This window comes from Aquarana catesbeiana, linkage group LG07, assembly GCF_042186555.1.
Source record: "Aquarana catesbeiana isolate 2022-GZ linkage group LG07, ASM4218655v1, whole genome shotgun sequence".
In the NCBI taxonomy this organism is placed as follows: Eukaryota; Metazoa; Chordata; class Amphibia; order Anura; family Ranidae; genus Aquarana; species Aquarana catesbeiana.
Window position 1 is genome coordinate 28,383,394 of NC_133330.1, and position 19,168 is coordinate 28,402,561.

Genomic DNA, 19,168 nt, shown 5'->3' on the forward strand with positions numbered 1-19,168 from the left:
AACGGCTGCCTGTTCACTTCCTGGATTTACACACACCTCCAGCTCTGCAGCTCTCATTGGCCCTCTTATGATTCATCCCCCTCCCGAGAGAGAGAGAGAGAGAGAGAGAGAGAGAGAGAGAGAGAGAGAGAGAGCGCTGTGCATGATTTTATAAGCCTAGGCTTTTTACAGACAAGAAACAGGAAGTGGGCTGTATAAGGTATTTACTGGCAGAAAACAAAAGTTTTACTATCCAGTTAAAACAACAAGGGCAGAAGATTTAATGGATGGAAAGTTGAAAAAATTACTGAGGGTCTGCTTTAAGCCATCTGATAAGGATGAATTCACTGCTCTGATGACTCGTCTTTCAGCATAGGTAAAAATAAATCATGGCAAGTATGTAAAAAGGTCACTATGTTGCCATCTACTGGCTGGATAAAAAACTGCATAACATTAAAAAGAACATTTATATTTTTACATTTTTTTTTTTTAAGAAACCAAAAAAAAAACCTACAGACCACTATAAATTCTCTTTTTTATAAATCACAATTAGTATTGCATATTGATTATTTTATAACTTTTTCACTTCACAGACCTCATTACTCCGTCCTGGGGCAAATTGCAGAAACAGATCTCTACCGAGACGCAGAAGAAAATATTATGGTAATGCTAGCATGCAGATGAGAGGTAGCCATGGTAAACAACAAAACTAAACTAAACTACCGGTATTTATTAGTGGAAATAAAGATTTAACCCCTTCCTGCCCGCCCTTTAAAAAGTTTGGAGCGCCATGGGGTGGGGAAGATGGGAGGATCAGTCAATCACCTGACCACTGTGATTGGCCATCACAGTTGATCCAGGACTGGTCCCACCCAGCCAATGATTTATAGCAGGGACCAGGAGTTATATTTCACAGTTTGATCTCTGTACTAGTACTGTGCAGTGAGCATGCTCTCAACACAGAAACATTGACCACCCAGCAACATATGTGTTAGGTGGCCATAAAGGGGTTAAATGGGACCTGTCAAGTCAGGATGGAATAAAGGGGCTGCCACTTGGTTTTGAAGGTACCAGGCCTGTGGGTGTCGCCTTCATCCAATTACTTGAGGGATTAACCTGTTACAAGCATGTGTAAACTCCCAACCAGTTATTCTGTGTGTCCCCAATAAGGACATTTCCCCTTACTTCCACCTACCACCATGAAAGGAAGTGCAGGCTTATTTCCCCACTGGGAATTGGGAGCGCAACAAATATAGTGTAGTAAGAAGGGTTGGAACTAGGGTTGCCACCTGTCCGGGGTTCACCCGGACAGTTCGGGTTTGGAATCATGCGTCCGGGTTTAAAACTGTCTGAAACCCAGACACATTATTCACACTGGACTATGGCTTCCCAGCAGGGTTTCCGGCTGCAGTTGTCTAACTCGAAAGTGTCTGTTACACTCTCTCTCACACTGCCCAGCACTAACACTCCCCCCACCCAACATACAGATGGGAGAGGAGAGAGGGATCGAGGGATCGATCTGTACCTCTTCCTCCCGCCCCTACCTCTCTGTGTCTGCCCACACTCCAATCCCTGGCGCTGTGCCTCAGAAAAGGAGAGTGGGGGTCAGAAATTTGAAGCCCAGCAGCCACAGATACATGGACTCTGATGTAAAGGGGGACTCTGATGTAAAGGGGGACTCTTGTGATTAACTTCATATGATTAGAAATGTTATTTAATCACCAAGTATATCTATAGTTTATAATATAAAAAAAATTGCTGTGCGCTGCTAAAGTGTTTGGGTTTGACTTCAAGAAAAGGTGGCAACCCTAATTGGAACCTCTGTCAGGATTCTGTTGCTCATTTTGGTGACAAACCATTTCAGTTGACAAAACTTGACAGAAGTTCTGACACCTTGCTCTATCGATAATAATAAAAAAAAGAAAAGAAGCTCTGGTTGGATGCTTGGTTTCAATGTATGAATGCTTCAAGTTTTTTTTTTTTGGTTCAAGGCAAAAGAGATTCCTGGTGTGAAAATCTTCCAGTCCAGCTCACCCATTTATTTTGCAAATGCAGAGCTGTTCGCCAAAGCCCTGAAGATGAAGGTGAGTGTTGCCTTTGTTTCTCCGTCCTGACAACCAGTTGTAAATTTGCAAGTTTGGAAATACCAACCCATGAACCAAAAATGATGTCCATTGTGAACAAAAAATGAAAAAAACCCCCAAAAAACTGAAATTTACAAATGTGTCTTTCAGATGGGGGTCAATGTGGATAAACTGATTGAGAAGAAGAAGAAAGCCATTCAGAAGAGGAAGAAAGGCCTTCACAAAGTCATGAACCTGGCCAAGATCATCCTTGCCAAGACCCAAAAGGTGAGCGGAGAGGAACCGCAATACAAATACAGGCCTCACAGCATTTCTTCCAGAGCAACCATCGGTTCGTTCTTATGGGAAATCCATACTTAAATGCTTGAGGGCTCCGTGGCTTTCCTATAGAACAAACACACATTTGTAGTAGAAAACACATTGGCAGGTGCAAAAAGGGCTGCTGGCAGAAAAACAGTCAGACACACTGTGCAATCAAATATATAAAACAGAGTTTTGCCACACTAATAATAATGCTATACAAAACACACCAATAAAAAAAAAAAAAAAAAAAAAAAATTTCCACCACTGCAAAAGGCATCAGGTCCATATAATTGCAGTTCCCTGTCCAGCAGGCACCTTTTCTCCACCACTCCTCCAGGATTATAGTATTGAAGCCAAGACAAGAGCTACATAGTGATTTATTCTTTTTAGAACATTTTTATTAAAACCTGCTCTTCATATAACTCACTCACATTTCAAAGTGCTCAAGTGCACTTTGCACGGCCAGTATTGCGGACAACTAATACAGATACCGCACTTCTGGGTATCATTTCGGACATAAACCAAGCTCCGCTGCTCCGCCCCAACGCATTTCGTCACCAGGGGAAACGACTTTCTCAGGGGAATACTATAATCCTGGAGGAGTGAAAGAGAAAAGGATCCTGCTGGCCAGAGGATTGCAATTAAGGGGACCTGACAGGAGTTGGAACCTCTGTGTCGTTTTCTGCAGGCAGCATGTAGTGGGTGGAGCCTGCTGGGCTCCTCCCACAGCACTGCACAAACTATGTACAGCACAGTGATGAGGTCTTTTACAAGGTAATATCGGAGTGTGCACACAAAATGAATTAGTATCATTTGTGGGTTTTAAGAATATATCTAAGTTCAGATTCAATCAGTTACAGTCAGTGATTTAGTCGCTGCTTTTTTTTAGGCTACCAGATGTGTAATTTGCTTCCTCGTATTTTCTATGCAGGGAAGCGGTTTGGAATTTCTGACCAATGCAGAAGGGGTCCTCGGAAGCCTAAAATCCATTAGCGAGTCCATCCCACAGACTCCGCCCACCCTTCGCTCTCTTGGCCTGGGGAGACTCGACTTCAGCTACCTAATCCTGGACTTCTCAGCTGTCAGCTTCATAGACACCGTTGGGGTGAAAATGTTAAAAATGGTGAGGATGACAGTTTTGGCATAAAAGCAAGTCTGCATTTTAGAGACATCTTTAAAGACTGAACCCCCAACAGTTTTAATCATAAACTCTGGGGCGGGTATTGAGGAGCGCCTAGCACAAAAGTTCATATCACTTAGGAGGTCTTTTTGAAATGTCTTTAGGTATAGAGCATCAAATATATCCAACACATTTCGGGGAAGACTTCCCACTTCTCAGGGATAATATGCAAAGATTTTTATTACAGGAGGTTCATTATTATTACTGTCTGTGCCTTCTTGTCCTAGTGGCAACGAATACGGCAGGTGAGGCGGCATTTTGCCAGTAGGATCAACAACAGCAATGAAAATTTGAGAAAGAAGTATTAAAACTCTGGGCTTAGCCAATTGTCACCTCCCCATCCCCAAAGGACCCCACTATGTATGTTTTGTATTTTTTATTTTTTTTTATACCTACCTTTTTCAGATGTCTTCAGGCCAGTCAGGTGACCCGCTCATGATTTCTCTTCCCCCTTTTCTCATGCCCCGGGAGTCCTCTACCAATGCAAAGAGCTCCCCTTTGCCTATATGCAATAGGAATGAATAGGGCTGTCAAGACCTGCATCGCCTGCTGGGGCCACTGTGCTTCCCAGAGTGGGAGGTTGTAGTTCCAGTGTCCACCAGCGGGTGTCACCCCACAGCCAGAAGATTCCAGTAATCAGTCTCCACCTGATGCTGGCTGCTGGGAGAGTACTTATTCAGGTTTTGCTTTGCTGCCAGATACTGCTTGCCACTTATCCTGAGCTTAGATACTGATCTTGCTCCTGCCATGCATTCTGAACCCTGCTGCTTCTTTTATGACCCCTTGTACCTGATCCCAGTCCTAGGTCCCCCCTCCCATCTGTTCCCTACATGCAGTGGTGGCAGCCCATATGGGGAGCAGCCCCCCTAATCTCCATGCGCCTGACCTCTAATCTCCATGCAGGGCGCCGGATGCATAAAATTCTATGGGTTTTTTTTTATTTTTTTTTTAGAAGCACATGATTAGAGCCTGAGGTTTAATTGGCTTCAAAATGGGGGGGCTCAGGGCGCAGAGCACTGTGCCCCGAGCCCATCCACTTGTGTGACATTAGCTAATTAATATTCGCTAAGGTCTTCCTTCTTTTCCTCCTGGCCAATCGGGAAGTGGGTCTTAAGTCCCGATTGGCCGGGAGGAGAAGCGACCGGATTGGCCGGTAGGAGAAGCAGTGGGGAAGCCTCCCGGGAAGCCGGCGAGGAGGAGAAGCAGCTGGGAAGCTGCCGAAGCCACAGAGGAGAAGCAGTGGGGAAGCCGCCCGGGAAGCCGGCGAGGAGGAGAAGCAGCTGGGAAGATGCCAAAGCCACAGAGGAGAAGCAGTGGGGAAGTCGCCCGCGACCTGGATGTGCTAAGTAGTGGGGGCCGATCAGGTGGGGGGCATTTTGGTTACATGGTTGTGGTTCACTTGAATCTTCACGTTTGCTGTGTTTCCTGTTTGCTGGTTCTTGAATGCCTTTTGCTTTAGTATTAATACAGTTACAGTAAAACCTCGGATTGCGAGTAACATGGTTTACAAGCGTTTCGCAATACGAGCCATTTTTAAAAAAAAATTCTGACTCGATTTGCGAGCGCTGTCTCGCAAGACGAGCAGGATTCAAGCCTCTGGAATGTGCAGTACCGCATGTGGCCAGTGGTGCGTGGGCCACGGTGAAACTCGAAACGCTCAGAAACACTCCGTTCCTCAGTGTCCGAGTGGTCTCCGAGCGTCTGAGTGTTTCTGAGTGTCTCCGGCGCCCCTCCCACCTCTGGCCAGATGCGGTACTGCATACACTAGGAGTGACACTGGAATGAATTATCAGTTTCCATCGATTCCTATGGGGAAACATCACTTTGATATGCGAGTGCTTTGGATTACAAGCATTCTTCTGGAACAGATTATGCTCCTAATCCAAGGTACTACTGTACTTTACTATATACTGTATAGACTGGTCTCCGTTTCCTAGTGTAGCTACGCAGATTTGGCCATCCCTGCTCCCAATTCCTGACAAGGGCTGTGGTGACACCCCCTTCTGGAGCAGGACCATGAATCCCATTCATTCATAGAATGCCCTCAGTCTTCCAGGTTAAATGACACTGGCTGTCATTTTATCCGTAAAACTGAGGACATCTTGTGGCGACAGCTTGAGCTGGTCTTAATTTTATATCTTTTCTGGAAGCCCATTTAATTTTTTTTTTTAAATTGGTCGAATTGGGTTTTAACTTTTATACAAAAAAAAAAAAAAACTTTTAGTTGGAGTTGGGCCTCTAAAAGTCTAGAATATGCAAAACTCGCAGGTGGACAGCAACAGAGTTGGGAATCTTGACAAGTAGCTTTCACACTTGAAGGTGTTTTTTTTTTTTTTTTTTTCCCCCATTGTGATCCAACGTTTTAGAGAGGGGAGGTGCAAGGTCTGCTTTAATGAGATATGTTGCTCCATTGACGCTTTTCATTCTCTTTTATTTTAGGTTTTTGAAGAATTTCGGGAGATTGAAGTGGACGTGTATCTTGTAAACTGTCCGTGTAAGTTGTTTATGCTTTTAGTGTATATTAATAACCTCGATTTGCGTTACGTTTCTCATTCGAAAAACAGAAAAAAAAAAAAAAACACCTGTTAAAATGAATTGTGAATTTTAGGCCTGAAAATAACCTTAACCACATTATATTATATGAATAAAATTATGGTAGTGGCAATTTTTTATTTGTGCAAATGTTTTAGTGTTTTTGAAGCTTACATTTTTACTAGAAAAATCTCTAAAACTAATTTTAGTACACACAAACTTGCTTTTTTTTTTTTTTTTTTTTTTAAGATGAAAAAAACAAGACAGTTTCAAGTAAACAGATAGCAAAGATGTTTAGCCTTCAAATTTCACACCCCTAGAAAAACGGTAAACGTTATTACGACATTTAAATAGGGAGAAATCTTTACAGCTCATCTGTTCAGAATGTACAATAAATAATGGCTCTAGAATTATTTCTCTCACTCTGGCCTGTGCGGCGATACCCCATATGTTTTACGCCATTGTCGTTTGCATTACACATATGCGTCCCAGGGGTGCACAGATTTATGAATGTGAATAAAGAAGGGGGTCTGAGTCCCTTATATTAAAAAAAATAAAATAAATGTATTTTATCCAACTTTATATTTTTATTACTTCACTCCCCTACTATCACAATGCGGCTGACAAGCTTCTATATGATAGCATAGTGCAAGGATTATAGGTCCTCTTTATGGAGACATCAGGCGTCTGTTTGACCCCCCACATTTCTCTTGCATTGCTTCCAAAAAAATCCAGTACTGACAGTATTAGATTTGTTTACATTCCTAGCTGCCACCGGCCAGACTTTGCCAACCATGAACCTGGAAGGGCTCAGAGCTGAGCCCTTCCAGGTTCACAAAAAAGATAGTGATTGATGTACGGAGGTTCACTGATCCACCCCTGCTTGGCCTGAATCCTGAATTCCTGTCGTTAACCCTGAGTGCTACTACGGCTGGGAATTTAATGTTAAAATGGTTACCTTGAGTAACACTCAGGCTTAACCATTTTTACATCGATTTCCCAGCCCAAGTAACCCTCAGGGTAAATGTCAGGGCTGAACCCTCAAAGTGGACCTTCATTTTATGAAGATGCATGCTAAGTAATGTTTCAGTGTAACATTTACAGGTGTTAATTACGTCTCACAGAGATCACAGTATCCCCCCCCTAACAATGCCTTCATTTGCTTTACTCTCCAAAAAGGAAGGCACTTTCTTAGTTTAGGTGTCATCCAGGGTCCCCATCCACTTCCTAGACTGAGATTCTGGCTCAGAGATGACATGATTATGTAGATCTGGTGCTATTGCAGTTCTTGGCCATGTTCACAAAATGTCTGACACAGATCAGCCCGTGCCGCTGCCTCTCTCCTTGTGACTTGCTACAAAGTTACAATATTGCAGTCTGGAGTAGAGGAGACTGAGGAAATGCTTCCTCCTGCCTACAGACTGATGACACCATACATAGGTGTGCGCAGCCTATTGCATTAGTGTGTACACTGCAAATGTATTAAAACATGGACGGTGTCAGTAGAACAGAGGTTGGTGTCAGTAGGGCCATGGACAGTGTCAGTATCTTTTTTTTTTTTTTTTTTTACAATTTTTTTTTTAGGAGCCCCGTTCGGGGGCATTGGTGCAATATCAGCTGGGGGAATCTGCACCTCAAGCGGTGATTAGGGTGTGCCAAGGCACACCCCCTACGCACGCCTATGACACCATACAAGCCTAGGCAAAGTCACTGGACTGGAGCTTAAAGCGGTAGTAAACCCGCTGACTTTTTTTTTTTCCCCTACACCTGTAAGGGAAAAGGCATAATGAGCTAGTATGCACCGCATACTAGCTCATTATGAGATACTTACCTTAGAACGAGGCGCCGGCATCTCACCCTGTCCACGCCGAGGGAGCCGACATTTCCCCTTGGCGTGCCTTCCGGGTATCGCGGCTCTGGCGCTGTGAGTGGCCGGAGCCGTGATGTCGTCACTCCCGCGCATGCGCGCGGGAGACTTTTTGTCCGGCGGCTGCCAGGCTTTCAGCCGAGAATCCCTGTGCGCATGCGCCGCTGCAGTCAGCGGCTCATTGCGAGGGGAATATTTCCTAAACTGTACAGGTTTAGGAGATTTTTTTTTTTACCTACAGGTAAGCCTTATTATAGGCTTACCTGTAGGTAAAAGTTAAAAAAAAAAAAAAAAAAGGTAGAACTTTAAAGTAGAACTCTAGGCAAAACTTTTTTTTTTTAAATTTTGGGGAGGGGGCGATGGAGGGTTAAAACCCCTATGAGATTTTTTTTTTTTCGCCATCTGCGTCCCGTTGCGGAGATTTCCCTTCACTTCCTGTCCCATAAGCCAAACAGGGAGTGAGAGGAAATCTCTGTAAATCAAGGGAACTCCTTTGGTGACTCCCAGGCCACCAGAACTAGTAAACCCATTGGAAGATTTCCCCTCCATTACTTTTCTGACAACCCAAAATTTGGGATTTTCTTTTACTTTCACTTTCAATGCTAATAGTAAACAGTACAAATAGAGAGGGTGAATCCCCTTAACGGGGCACAGACAGCAAAACAAAAACGGACAGGTGTTCTAATCCCTCTCCACTCTATCCAATACTAAAAAAAAAAAAAAAAAAAAAAAGTTTGCCTTTAGGTTTTACTTTAATGGCATTTTTTAAATAATGATAGTGGATGGAGCTTCGATGAATAATGAAACTGTAGCTGTATATTGTGACAGGAATACAGGATAATGAAAGGTCCTCTTTAATCAGTTTTAGAAGGTCTGCAAAAGTGAACACCTGACTAATACAGAACTAAAGAGGTGTTTAAGGTTGGGAGGTTGTGTTATCCCTACTCATACCTGTCCCTTCCCCCTCTTGTATTGAATGGTCATCCCAGCCTGACATAGAGAACAGATCCATATATCTGATGACTGATCATTAATAAATTGTATTCTTCGGTTTGCAGCGGCCGTGTTACGACAACTAGAGAGCAGCAATTTCTTTAATGATAACATCACCCTGGCTTCCATCTTTGCCTCCATCCATGATGCCATTTCCTATATCTCCAGTGGACAGAACAGCGAATCCAGCTCACTCCAGGAAATCACAGCAATCTAACCAAATCCATTCTTTGGAAAGGACAATAGAAGGCTCATTTCTACCCGATGGACTACGGACACAAGTCTAGGGTCGTCAGTTCAAGTCCCAAACACGTCACTTCTTGCACGGAGCTTGTACAGTCTCCCTGTGCCTCTGTGGGTTTCCTCCGGGTACTCGGGTTTCCTCCCACACTCTAATTTGACTCCTGTCTAATATATATGTAAAATTGGTAGCACTATATAAGTATCTGTAATAAATAATTAATATATATACATACATACATATACAATCAGTAAAAATCTCATTAAAGCGGAGTACCACCCAAAAGTGGAACTTCCGCTCATTTGTCTCCTCTCCCCCTCCGGTGCCACAATTGGCACCTTTCGGGGGGGGGGGGGGGGGGACAGATACCCCTCATTTTGATAAACAAACATAGCATACTTACCTCCTCTGTGCAATTGGTTTTGCACAGGGTGGCCCCGATCCTCCTCTTCTGGGGTCCCTCAGTGGTGCTCCTGGCTCCTCCTCTTCTCGAGTGCCCCGTCTGAGAATCGCTCTCCTTCGGGACACCCGTGCGGGCGCGCTCCCGTGTCCTGCTGCTTGCATCTATTGACACAGACAGCGGGACTCGGCCCCGCCCCCCCGCGCATCATTGGATTTGATTGACAGCAGCGGGAGCCAAAAGCTGCGCTGCTATCAATCTATCCAATCAGGACACGAGACACCGGCTAGAGCTGTGTGCTCATCCCCAGGGCGAAAAAGAACGGGTTCAAGTAAGTAAAACGGGGGGTCTGCTGCAGGACAGAAGGTTTTTCATCTTAATGCAAAGGATGCATTAAAGGTGAAAAAACATGAGGGTTTACAACCCCTTTAACATATCAATGTCACTCAAATGTAATTTTCAATGTTTTTTAAATCTGAAGGTTTTGTTCAAATAATATCTGGTGATCCTGCCATGAAGGTCCTTGTTCAGGCACTTCTTGTCATAGGGTGATAACGCTCTGTCATTGACTCCCTATTGTTCTTCTGCATTGTCAACCTGCTACATCGACGTCTGATGGAGACTACAGGTAGCCGTTTCAACACACATTGCAAAGCCACTGTTGTCACCATCAGTTAACCAACCCTGAGAAACGCCATGCCGTCACTTCCTGTCTCCATGCAAAGAAGCTGCAAGAGATCAGATGCAATGAGATACAACAAAGGATGAAAAAAGTGAAAACAAATATTGTATTTTTTTTTTTTTTAAATGGTAGTTCTTTATGATATACAGTGCTTAGCAAAAGGGCCCGTTTGGGGAAGAACAATCTACCATGGATTGCTTTTCCCGGCATGGGACAGGCATTCAGGAAGAGACACTTCTACCTCCTTTAAGCGACCTTTAGTCATTTTTTTCCATCTTTCCATCTATTAAATCTTCTGCTCTTGTTGTTTTTAACTTTGGATAGTAAAACATTTTTTTTCTGCCAGTAAATACCTTATACAGCACTTCCTGTTTCTTGTCTGTCTTTTAACGGTTCAAAGAATGTCAGGCAAAATGGTCAGCCCTCACACATGTTCACTTCATCAAATCCGGCCCTCTTTGAAAAAAGAGGGGGGGGGGGGGGGAGATGGGGGAGTTCAAGATGATGGGGTAAGAGGGAGATAGGAGTCCAGGATGACACACAGAGATTGGGGGTGTGTACGTTGAGGGGTTTGTATCATACAGGGCACAGAAAAAAAAAATCAGCACAAGGGGCAGTACTTGCACATCCTCCTCCCTCCCGCAAAGTAACTATCTATTGGTCACCTCTGCACATCACTTTTCTTATCTCTGCTCCCTCATCCACAGCTCACTTCTGTATTCCCTGTCTACCTCTGTCCCCCCCCCCCCCCCATACACAGCTCACTTCTGTACCCCTCTATCCACAGCTCACTTCTGTATCCCCTGTCTACCTCTCCGCCCTCCCCCATGCACAGCTCACCTCTGTACTCCTCTATCCACAGCTCACTTCTGTATCCCCCATCCACCTTCATCTCTATATCCTTCTGTCCACCTCTGTAGCCCCCCATGTCCCCCTCTGTACATCCCCATGTCCACCTTTGTCTCCCCATCCACCTCTGGGTTCATCTCTGTAACCCCCCTCCACCTCTGTATCCCCCCCATGTCCACCTCTGTACCCCCCCATTTCCACCTTTGTACCCCCGTCCACCTGTGTTCACCTCTGTACCCCCTCATGTCCACCTCTATACCCCCCTCCACCTTTGTACCCCCCTCCACCACTGTGTACACCTCTGTACCCCCCCCCTCCACCTCTGTTCCCACATCCACCTCTGTACCCCCCCCCCATCCACAGCTCACTTCTGTATCCCCCATCCACCTCTGTATCTCCTCCATCCACGTTCACCTCTATATCCTTCCATCCACCTCTGTACCCCCCTCACCTTTGTACCCCGTCCACCTGTGTTCACCTCTGTACCCCCCCACCACCTCTGTTCCCCCCGTCCACCTGTGTTCACGTCCACCTCTGTACTCCCCATGTCCACCTCTGTACCCCCTCCACCTCTGTACCCCCCCCATGTCCACCTCTGTACCCTCTCCACCTCTGTACCCCCCCATGTCCACCTCTGTACCCCCTCCACCTCTGTACCCCCCATGTCTTCTCACTTCTGTACCCCCCCCCCCATGTCCACCTCTGTACCCCCCATGTCTTCTCACTTCTGTACCCCCCCCCCCCCCCCATGTCCACCTCTGTACCAGCAATTCTCTGCAGTCTGCACATATGACTCCTCTTCCCCTTCTCTCCACCTTGTTCTTTCTTACCTGATCACACGGCGGTGCAACACAGTCCCAGCCTATCAGACCCAGCACACAGCCAGAAAACTTCACTTGGCTGTGTGCTACACAGGTCTGCCAGGCGGGGGTGGGAGGAACACGAAGCGCCGCTCTCGCTCTGTCATTGACTCCGGTGCGCAGCTCCCGACAGAGGGAGAAGCGGGACGAGCGGGCTCAAACACATGAAGCCCGCAGCTGTCCCGCTCTCCTGTATAATTAATGTGGCCGCCGCTTGGGAGAGCAGAGGTGATCGGCTCCCCCCGCTACTCCGGAAAAACTGCAGGCAGCGCAGGGCTTAAGTGGCAGCTGCTTTGGGCCCCACAGCAATGACAGGGCCCAGGGCAGCTGCCCCTTTTGCCCTGTGTTAAAGACGGCTCTGGATGAGATTATCGGACGAATGATCGTCTGATCATTCACAGTCTAGACAGAGGTGACTAAGTAGCACTGGTTCTCTTGGATCTGTCGGCCGCGTTTGATACCATAAACCATACAATTTTACTGGAGCGGATGAGATCAGTTTTGGGCATGAGCGGGTCGGCTTTGGCATGGGTGCCTCTTTTTTAGAAGACAGAATCCAGGGAGTCAAGACTGGCTCCTTTTACTCTAAGAACACTGCCTTGGATTACGGAGTGCCACAGGGTTCTACCCTGTCTCCTCTGCTGTTCAACATCTACATGAGGCCTCTTACCGACCTCCTAAAGACTCACGCCGTCCAGTATTATGTATATGCGGATGACACCCAGGTTTACCTGAGGATTCCTAGGAACCAGCCGTCTGATGCCACCCTTGCCAACTGTCTGGAGGCTGTCAACATATGGGTGTCCACCAATTTTTTGAAACTCAAATGGTGGAAAAACTGAAGTGATCATCTTCAGTGATCTGGCAATTCCTCCAGATTTTCCGCCTTGGCCTCTCTCATTTGGTTCTCCTCCGGAGGCGGCATCCCAGGTTCGTGACTTGGGATTCGTCCTAGACTCAGGTTTAACCCTGGTCCCTCAGGTAAATAAGGTATTCAGTGCATGCCACTGGCAGCTAAAACTCCTGAGGGTGTTGTTCAAATACCTGGATTTTCCGGACAAGAAAACCATCATCCGTGCCACGATAGGCAGCTGCCTAGACTACTGCAACTCATTATATCTGGGATTACCAAAGAAAATAGTCCAGAGGCCTCAACTCACACAGAATGCTGCGGCAAGGCTACTTATGGGCGTGCCTTTGAGGGATCATTTCACCCCCGTTCTTTGTGCGTTGCACTGGTTACCGGTTTACCATCGTACTCTGTTTAAAGCAGCTTGTATCATGTTTAAAATCATGAGAAGCCTTGCTCCGAGTTACCTCTGTTCACAGGAAAAAAGGAGATGCAGCTCACAAACACTATTGCTCTGGAATGACACCGCCCTAGTAAGAACTGGTTCCAGGTGCTGGCTTTGCTGGTTTGCAGTCAGGTAGAAAGAAATCCTGGATAGCCGCACTCTGGGATAAGGACATCTTTATTTCAATAAAATCCAACAATACAGTCAATTGCAGAGACGTACAGGGTGGTAGACTGCTAACGCGTTTCACATCATTTGGATGCTTATTCGTAGCTAGAGAGGGATAGTAATAGTGTGGTATAAATAGAAAAGTAAAAAAGTAAAAGAGGGGGGGCGGGGTATGCATGCCGGTAAAACAACCAAATCACCGCGCTGCATAGCAAACCCACCCTCTCAGTGTAATTAAAACAATAATGATACCATTATAAAAACCTACACCTGCAAAAAGAGGAGAGAACATATCCATTATTAACCTAACCAAAATGCATAAAGAAAAATATAAGTAGACAAAACTGTCATGCCAATATAAATCAGCATGAACTCATAAAAATAACTGAAAAAAAGGGAAAAGAAAAAAAGGTAGGTATTGGATGCTAAAACCCTCCATAGCAGGTGAAGCCGCAACAATGGAACAAACTTGAGAAGTTGGGAGTGCCAAAAAGTGTTAAACCATAAAGTCGTGTAACCACAAGGTACTCTGCTCACACATTTGCGAAAACAAAAAATACACAAAAAATATATGTATGTACATAGACCTGAGTAAGACATGCATAAATGTGTGACAGCGCGTTCCCGACATAGCGTACATAAACACTCCAAAGCACTCTCGCAACCCTAAAACAGCAAATGTGCATAAGCAGTTTAGATGAAATATACATACATTTTCATGAGATCAAAGTACAAGCATATCAGACATGGGATCAGCGTGTATGTACATTAAACATAAAATTGGAAATTTATGCACATTACTCCTCCAACTCCTCCAATCATTCTTAACCACTTGTATTTTATAGACGAGAGGGTTGACAAAAATATGTGCAGTAAAAAATATATATATAGATCTGAAAAAGGGGTCGGTCCAACTACCCGAAAGAGTGGTTACAAATGTATCAAAAGTATCAAACATGTACCATCGCATGCAAAGCACTGGTGTTAGATAAGTCTTTACTTTCTGAAAAGAAAAAAACAGTAAAAAACAAACAGAAACATGAAAATGGATTAGACACCAGATGAACCACAAAAAAGTACAAATAAATATCCATTGTTGTTGATATTAAACTCCCATGACAATATCATGTTAGCTATGCGGTCAATAATGAAAAGATATATGATCAACCACATAGGAAACATAGAAGAACCCAACAAAGGAACCAAAACAAAAGACCGAATAAACTATTAAATGAATGCGGTTTCCACATAGATCAATGTGCTAGCAGACTATGCTACAACAGCAAATGTATAGAGACCATAAGTCTCACTCCATGTGCTGAAACAGGTTGAGTTGAATAACAACACAAAAGAGAGTAACCTCAAACGCACACAGATATAGTAGGGTGGCTATAGAATCTGCATCAAACAAAGCCCAGACCTGCATCCAAAAGAAAAATTAATTATTAAGGCGGCCTTGCTACATAGTACCATGCGATTAGAAATTCCTAAAGTCTCACTTTTCGTGCTGCAAAACACCATGAGAATACCATAAATCTAGAGTGGGATTGACAAAAATAATAAAGCCAAAAGGCGAAAAGAACAAAATGGTCTATAACAAACCTAACAGCATTAAGCCATGTATCCGGAGACTCGAAAGAGTCTCACTTGAAGTGCTGCAGCATATCACAGTTGACTGTCAAAAAATTATGTCAATGGGACTATAGCTTAGTATATCTGACTAGATAAAACTAGTTTTTTTATATTATATATTATTAAGGCGGCCTTGCTACATAATACCATGCAATTAGAAATTCCCGAAGTCTCACTTCTCGTGCTGCAGGACGCCACGGCTTGCTATAGAGACACTACAAATCTAGAGTGGGACTGACAAAAATAAAACCGAAAGGCACTTACTGTATTATGCCATGCATTCGGAGACTCAAAAAAGTCTCACTTAAAGAGTCTCACTCAAACTGCTAAAAAAATACTGCTACTTGCTATGGCATAAGGCTGAAGCCTGAAAAACTTAGGCCTGGGGAATCGTATTACCAATCTACCAAGAATGCAAAATATATGAGTATTTGGAAACCTTGCTACATAGTACCATTCGATTAGAAATTCCCAAAGTCTCACTTCTCGTGCTGCAGAACACCATGGCTTGACTGTATTGTTGGATTTTATTGAAATAAAGATGTTCTTATCCCAGAGTGCGGCTATCCAGGATTTCTTTCTACCTTACCTCTGTTCACGCTTCCACAAAAGAGTTCTGGGCAGATCACTTAGGTCGAGCAGAAGAGACCTCCTCCACATCTCTGTGCCTAAGAAGACCCGGCGTGGTGGTCGAGCTTTCTCCCACCAGGGTACCATGCTGTGGCATAGCCTCCCTGCCGAGCTCCAGGAGGCCACTGCCATCCTAGTCTTTCGCAGGAAATTGAAGACTTGGCTCTTCACACAAGCCTTTCCTGCGTAGCCTTTCTGGTTCCATTTTTCATGCTGCTTTCCTGCTGCTGTCTCCTCCTAGTCCCTGGGTTTCTCCAGGGACTCCGCCAATCGCGTCAGGACCCTTCAGGGTAAGACCGCGCTATATCAAGATACCTCTCAACTCAACTCATGATCGTCCAGTTTTTTTTTTGCATGCTAATCTAGATCGAATCTGATGAGTTTACTAAAGTCCCGCACGACAAGAAAAAAATTGGGGAGTGATGTCATGTGTTGTAATGCATCCGTATTGCATTTTCCAACGATAGCTGTACTAATTAAAACGAAAATCGTACGATCTGGCACCGTACGAAAAAAAATTTCATGCATGTCTGACAGAATATCGGATGAACTGTCCTGATCGTCTCTCAAAAGCTCTGTACTAATGATCCGATTATTGTATGATCGCTTCAAAAGCAGTATTTTCCATACGATTTTCTGATCGTGTGTAAGGGGCTTAAATGTACCTACACTTACCAAAAAATCCCCTACTCTAGCACCTACCTAGCATAGTTGCCAACATTGTAAAAAAATTTATAGGGACACTTTTTTGCCTGTAGGTGGAGTCTTCTTATAATTAGGGGGCGGGACATTCGTTAGTAGGTGTGGCATATTGGGGAAAGAAAAATGTGGCACGCAGTGAAAAATGGGCGTGGTTTAAGCAGAATATTGGGCATGGCTTAAAGGGGGCATGGTTAGAGTCTGAGATGAATGAGGGATGGAAGGAAAAATAGGGAGGGAGAGAGAAAGAAAGAGATAAGGAGGGAGTGAAGGAGAGAGAAGGAAGGAAGGAAAGAAGGAGGGATGGAGGAACAGCAGGCCCAGATCCTACACCACAATAGAAATATGTGCTATCCAGAAAGTTTAACAATCAGCAGATAAAGATATTCCAAACACCTGGTGTTAGCGCTTCAATCATCCTGGCACCATGGTTGTTTGCAATATATGCAGAATCAGTGGGTGCCCCCAGCACCAGAGTCCGCCCTTACATCAGGTGCCCCCAGCACCAGAGTCCGCCCTTACATCAGGTGCCCCCAGCACCAGAGTCCGCCCTTACATCAGGTGCCCCCAGCACCAGAGTCCGCCCTTACATCAGGTGCCCCCAGCACCAGAGTCCGCCCTTACATCAGGTGCCCCCAGCACCAGAGTCCGCCCTTACATCAGGTGCCCCCAGCACCAGAGTCCGCCCTTACATCAGGTGCCCCCAGCACCAGAGTCCGCCCTTACATCAGGTGCCCCCAGCAGAGTCCGCCCTTACAACAGGTGCCCCCAGCAGAGTCCGTCCTTACATCAGGTGCCCCCAGCAGAGTCCGCCCTTACATCAGGTGCCCCCAGCAGAGTCCGCCCTTACATCAGGTGCCCCCAGCAGAGTCCGCCCTTACATCAGGTGCCCCCCAGCAGAGTCCGCCCTTACATCAGGTGCCCCCAGCAGAGTCCGCCCTTACATCAGGTGCCCACCCAGCGGAGCCACTCTTGTCGGACACGGGGCAGAGGGTTGGCGGCAGCTACATGAGTTCCTGGCTTTCCCCGTGTGTTCAGTGGAGAGGAGAGGGGCCTCCGATCCGTGCAACCAATCGGCTTCAGTGTACAAGAGAATTGTCTACTTGTACACTGAAGAATGAAGCCGATTGGCTGCCCCTCCCCTCTTCACTGAACACACGGAGAAACAGTCCTCGCGGCGGCCATCTCTTTGCAGCCCACTACCGTTTTTGCCAAAAACAGTCCCGATTTCCAAGGACAAAAGCAAAATCCCAGGACTTTAAATTGGGATGCGCTCCAATCAGGACTAGGGTCCAGGTGCATGAAAAAAAAACCCCAAAAATTCTATTAAATAAAAAAAGTAACAAAAACAAATGATAAAAACAGAATGTTGAGAATGAGAATGAGAAAAATGCAACATACATTGAGGTCGTGGAATTGCATTACTCACCATGTCCAGTAATGTCCTTGCACCCCAACATAATGAAGACTTAATTATAGACTTGCTGCACCCATAAACATCAGCGCTGGGTGATCACTCCTCTCCTCGGCGCATCGTGAGCCGTTCCGGCTTTGCTCCCATCAGATATTTGCATAAATGCTTACTGTTGACTCAATAGGCAGCACTGGGAATTCAAGACAGATTGTGTTTTCTGTCTATATATATTTTGGCAAAAGCAAACAGAGCGACACAAAACAAAGCCGATCGCCTGGGTTTTCTTGAATAGTGCCTTAATCCTGAGACCAGATCACTGTGTGGTATAAGTGGCATGTTTTATAAACACGGGTTAAAAAAAGCTTTTTCTGGTTTTATTAGTTTTATCTGTTTATAATAAATCAGAGCCATGTATTGATAAATAACAGCTGAAAGTTCAATGACCTGAATCAAGAAGCTCTACGGTGAGGGCAGGCAGCAGCAGGTTCAATGACCTGAATCAAGAAGCTCTATAGTGCCGTTGTTCTATCAGAAAGCCGCTACCCATCAGAAAATGCAACCTTAGTGATGTTTTGTTTCAGCCACCTTGGTACACCCGCACTCGTCTGCAGTAAACCTACAGTCTGAAGTCGCCAAGCGGACATCTTTTTACACCCACCGGAGTCTTGCATTTCACACTTCGTTTTACTAGAGACTGGAGGAATGGATGGATGATTTATGCTGGGTGGGGATGAAGATGATTGAGTTGCATAGTGAAAAGGGATGAGGATGATTCTGGGTGGGGATGAGAGTTACACAGTGAAGAGGCTCTCCACAATGTAACTCATCTCCACCCAGAATCATCCTCATCCATTTTCACTATGCAACTCCATCATGCCAGCCTCAGGTGTCACATCCAAGGAGAAGGAAAATAAAATAAAGCCCAAATATACAGCACAGGGAGCACACCAACATTTTGTGACTTACCCTCCCTCGCCGCTCTCTCCTATCTGCATGCACCTAATAGGGCTGGGTCGTTCACCACTGAGGAACTGAACCACACACCCTACCGGAGTCCCGGCCACACCCCCACACCCTAGTGGGTCCGTCAGGAGTAGGGTGTCAAGTCACTGGATAAATGCCTTAGGCATTGACACCCTACGCCTGATGGACCCACTTGTCTCTCCAGAGGTGGATCGTTGGGACATTGTTCCCTGGGCTATTTAGCCCAACAGCAATATGTTTAACCAGCTGGTCTGCTCCACCTTATGGAAGTATACATTATGAGCACGTCCCGATAGATTGTGCAAGCGTTATACACCCAGAGAATGCACTTTATATCTATGATATCTACGAGTGGCAAGGCGCGCAGTGCCAATAT

At 45.3% G+C, this 19,168-nt stretch overlaps 1 protein-coding gene and 1 long non-coding RNA gene across 5 annotated transcripts in view; one reads left to right on the plus strand and one right to left on the minus strand.

Moving 5' to 3' along the window:
• LOC141102823 (solute carrier family 26 member 6-like) overlaps window positions 1–10,625 on the plus strand; it is a 47,528-nt gene extending 36,903 nt beyond the window's left edge. The window contains exons 13-18 of the mRNA XM_073591849.1: window positions 573–642; window positions 1,971–2,063; window positions 2,214–2,330; window positions 3,298–3,489; window positions 5,986–6,040; window positions 9,004–10,625. Coding sequence (XP_073447950.1) covers window positions 573–642; window positions 1,971–2,063; window positions 2,214–2,330; window positions 3,298–3,489; window positions 5,986–6,040; window positions 9,004–9,155 — 679 coding nt within the window. The 3' untranslated portion in view covers window positions 9,156–10,625. The remainder of the gene's footprint in view (window positions 1–572; window positions 643–1,970; window positions 2,064–2,213; window positions 2,331–3,297; window positions 3,490–5,985; window positions 6,041–9,003) is intronic.
• The window catches only part of LOC141102825 (uncharacterized), a 67,479-nt gene that overhangs the window by 35,500 nt on the left and 12,811 nt on the right, over window positions 1–19,168 (minus strand). The window contains exon 1 of one of the 4 annotated variants that reach the window (XR_012235206.1): window positions 17,824–18,127. The exons of 2 other annotated variants lie outside the window; for them this stretch is intronic. This is a non-coding gene — a long non-coding RNA (uncharacterized lncRNA). Of the gene's footprint in view, window positions 1–17,823; window positions 18,128–19,168 lie in introns of those variants that run through there. One more of the 4 variants, XR_012235208.1, reaches the window with a different exon arrangement.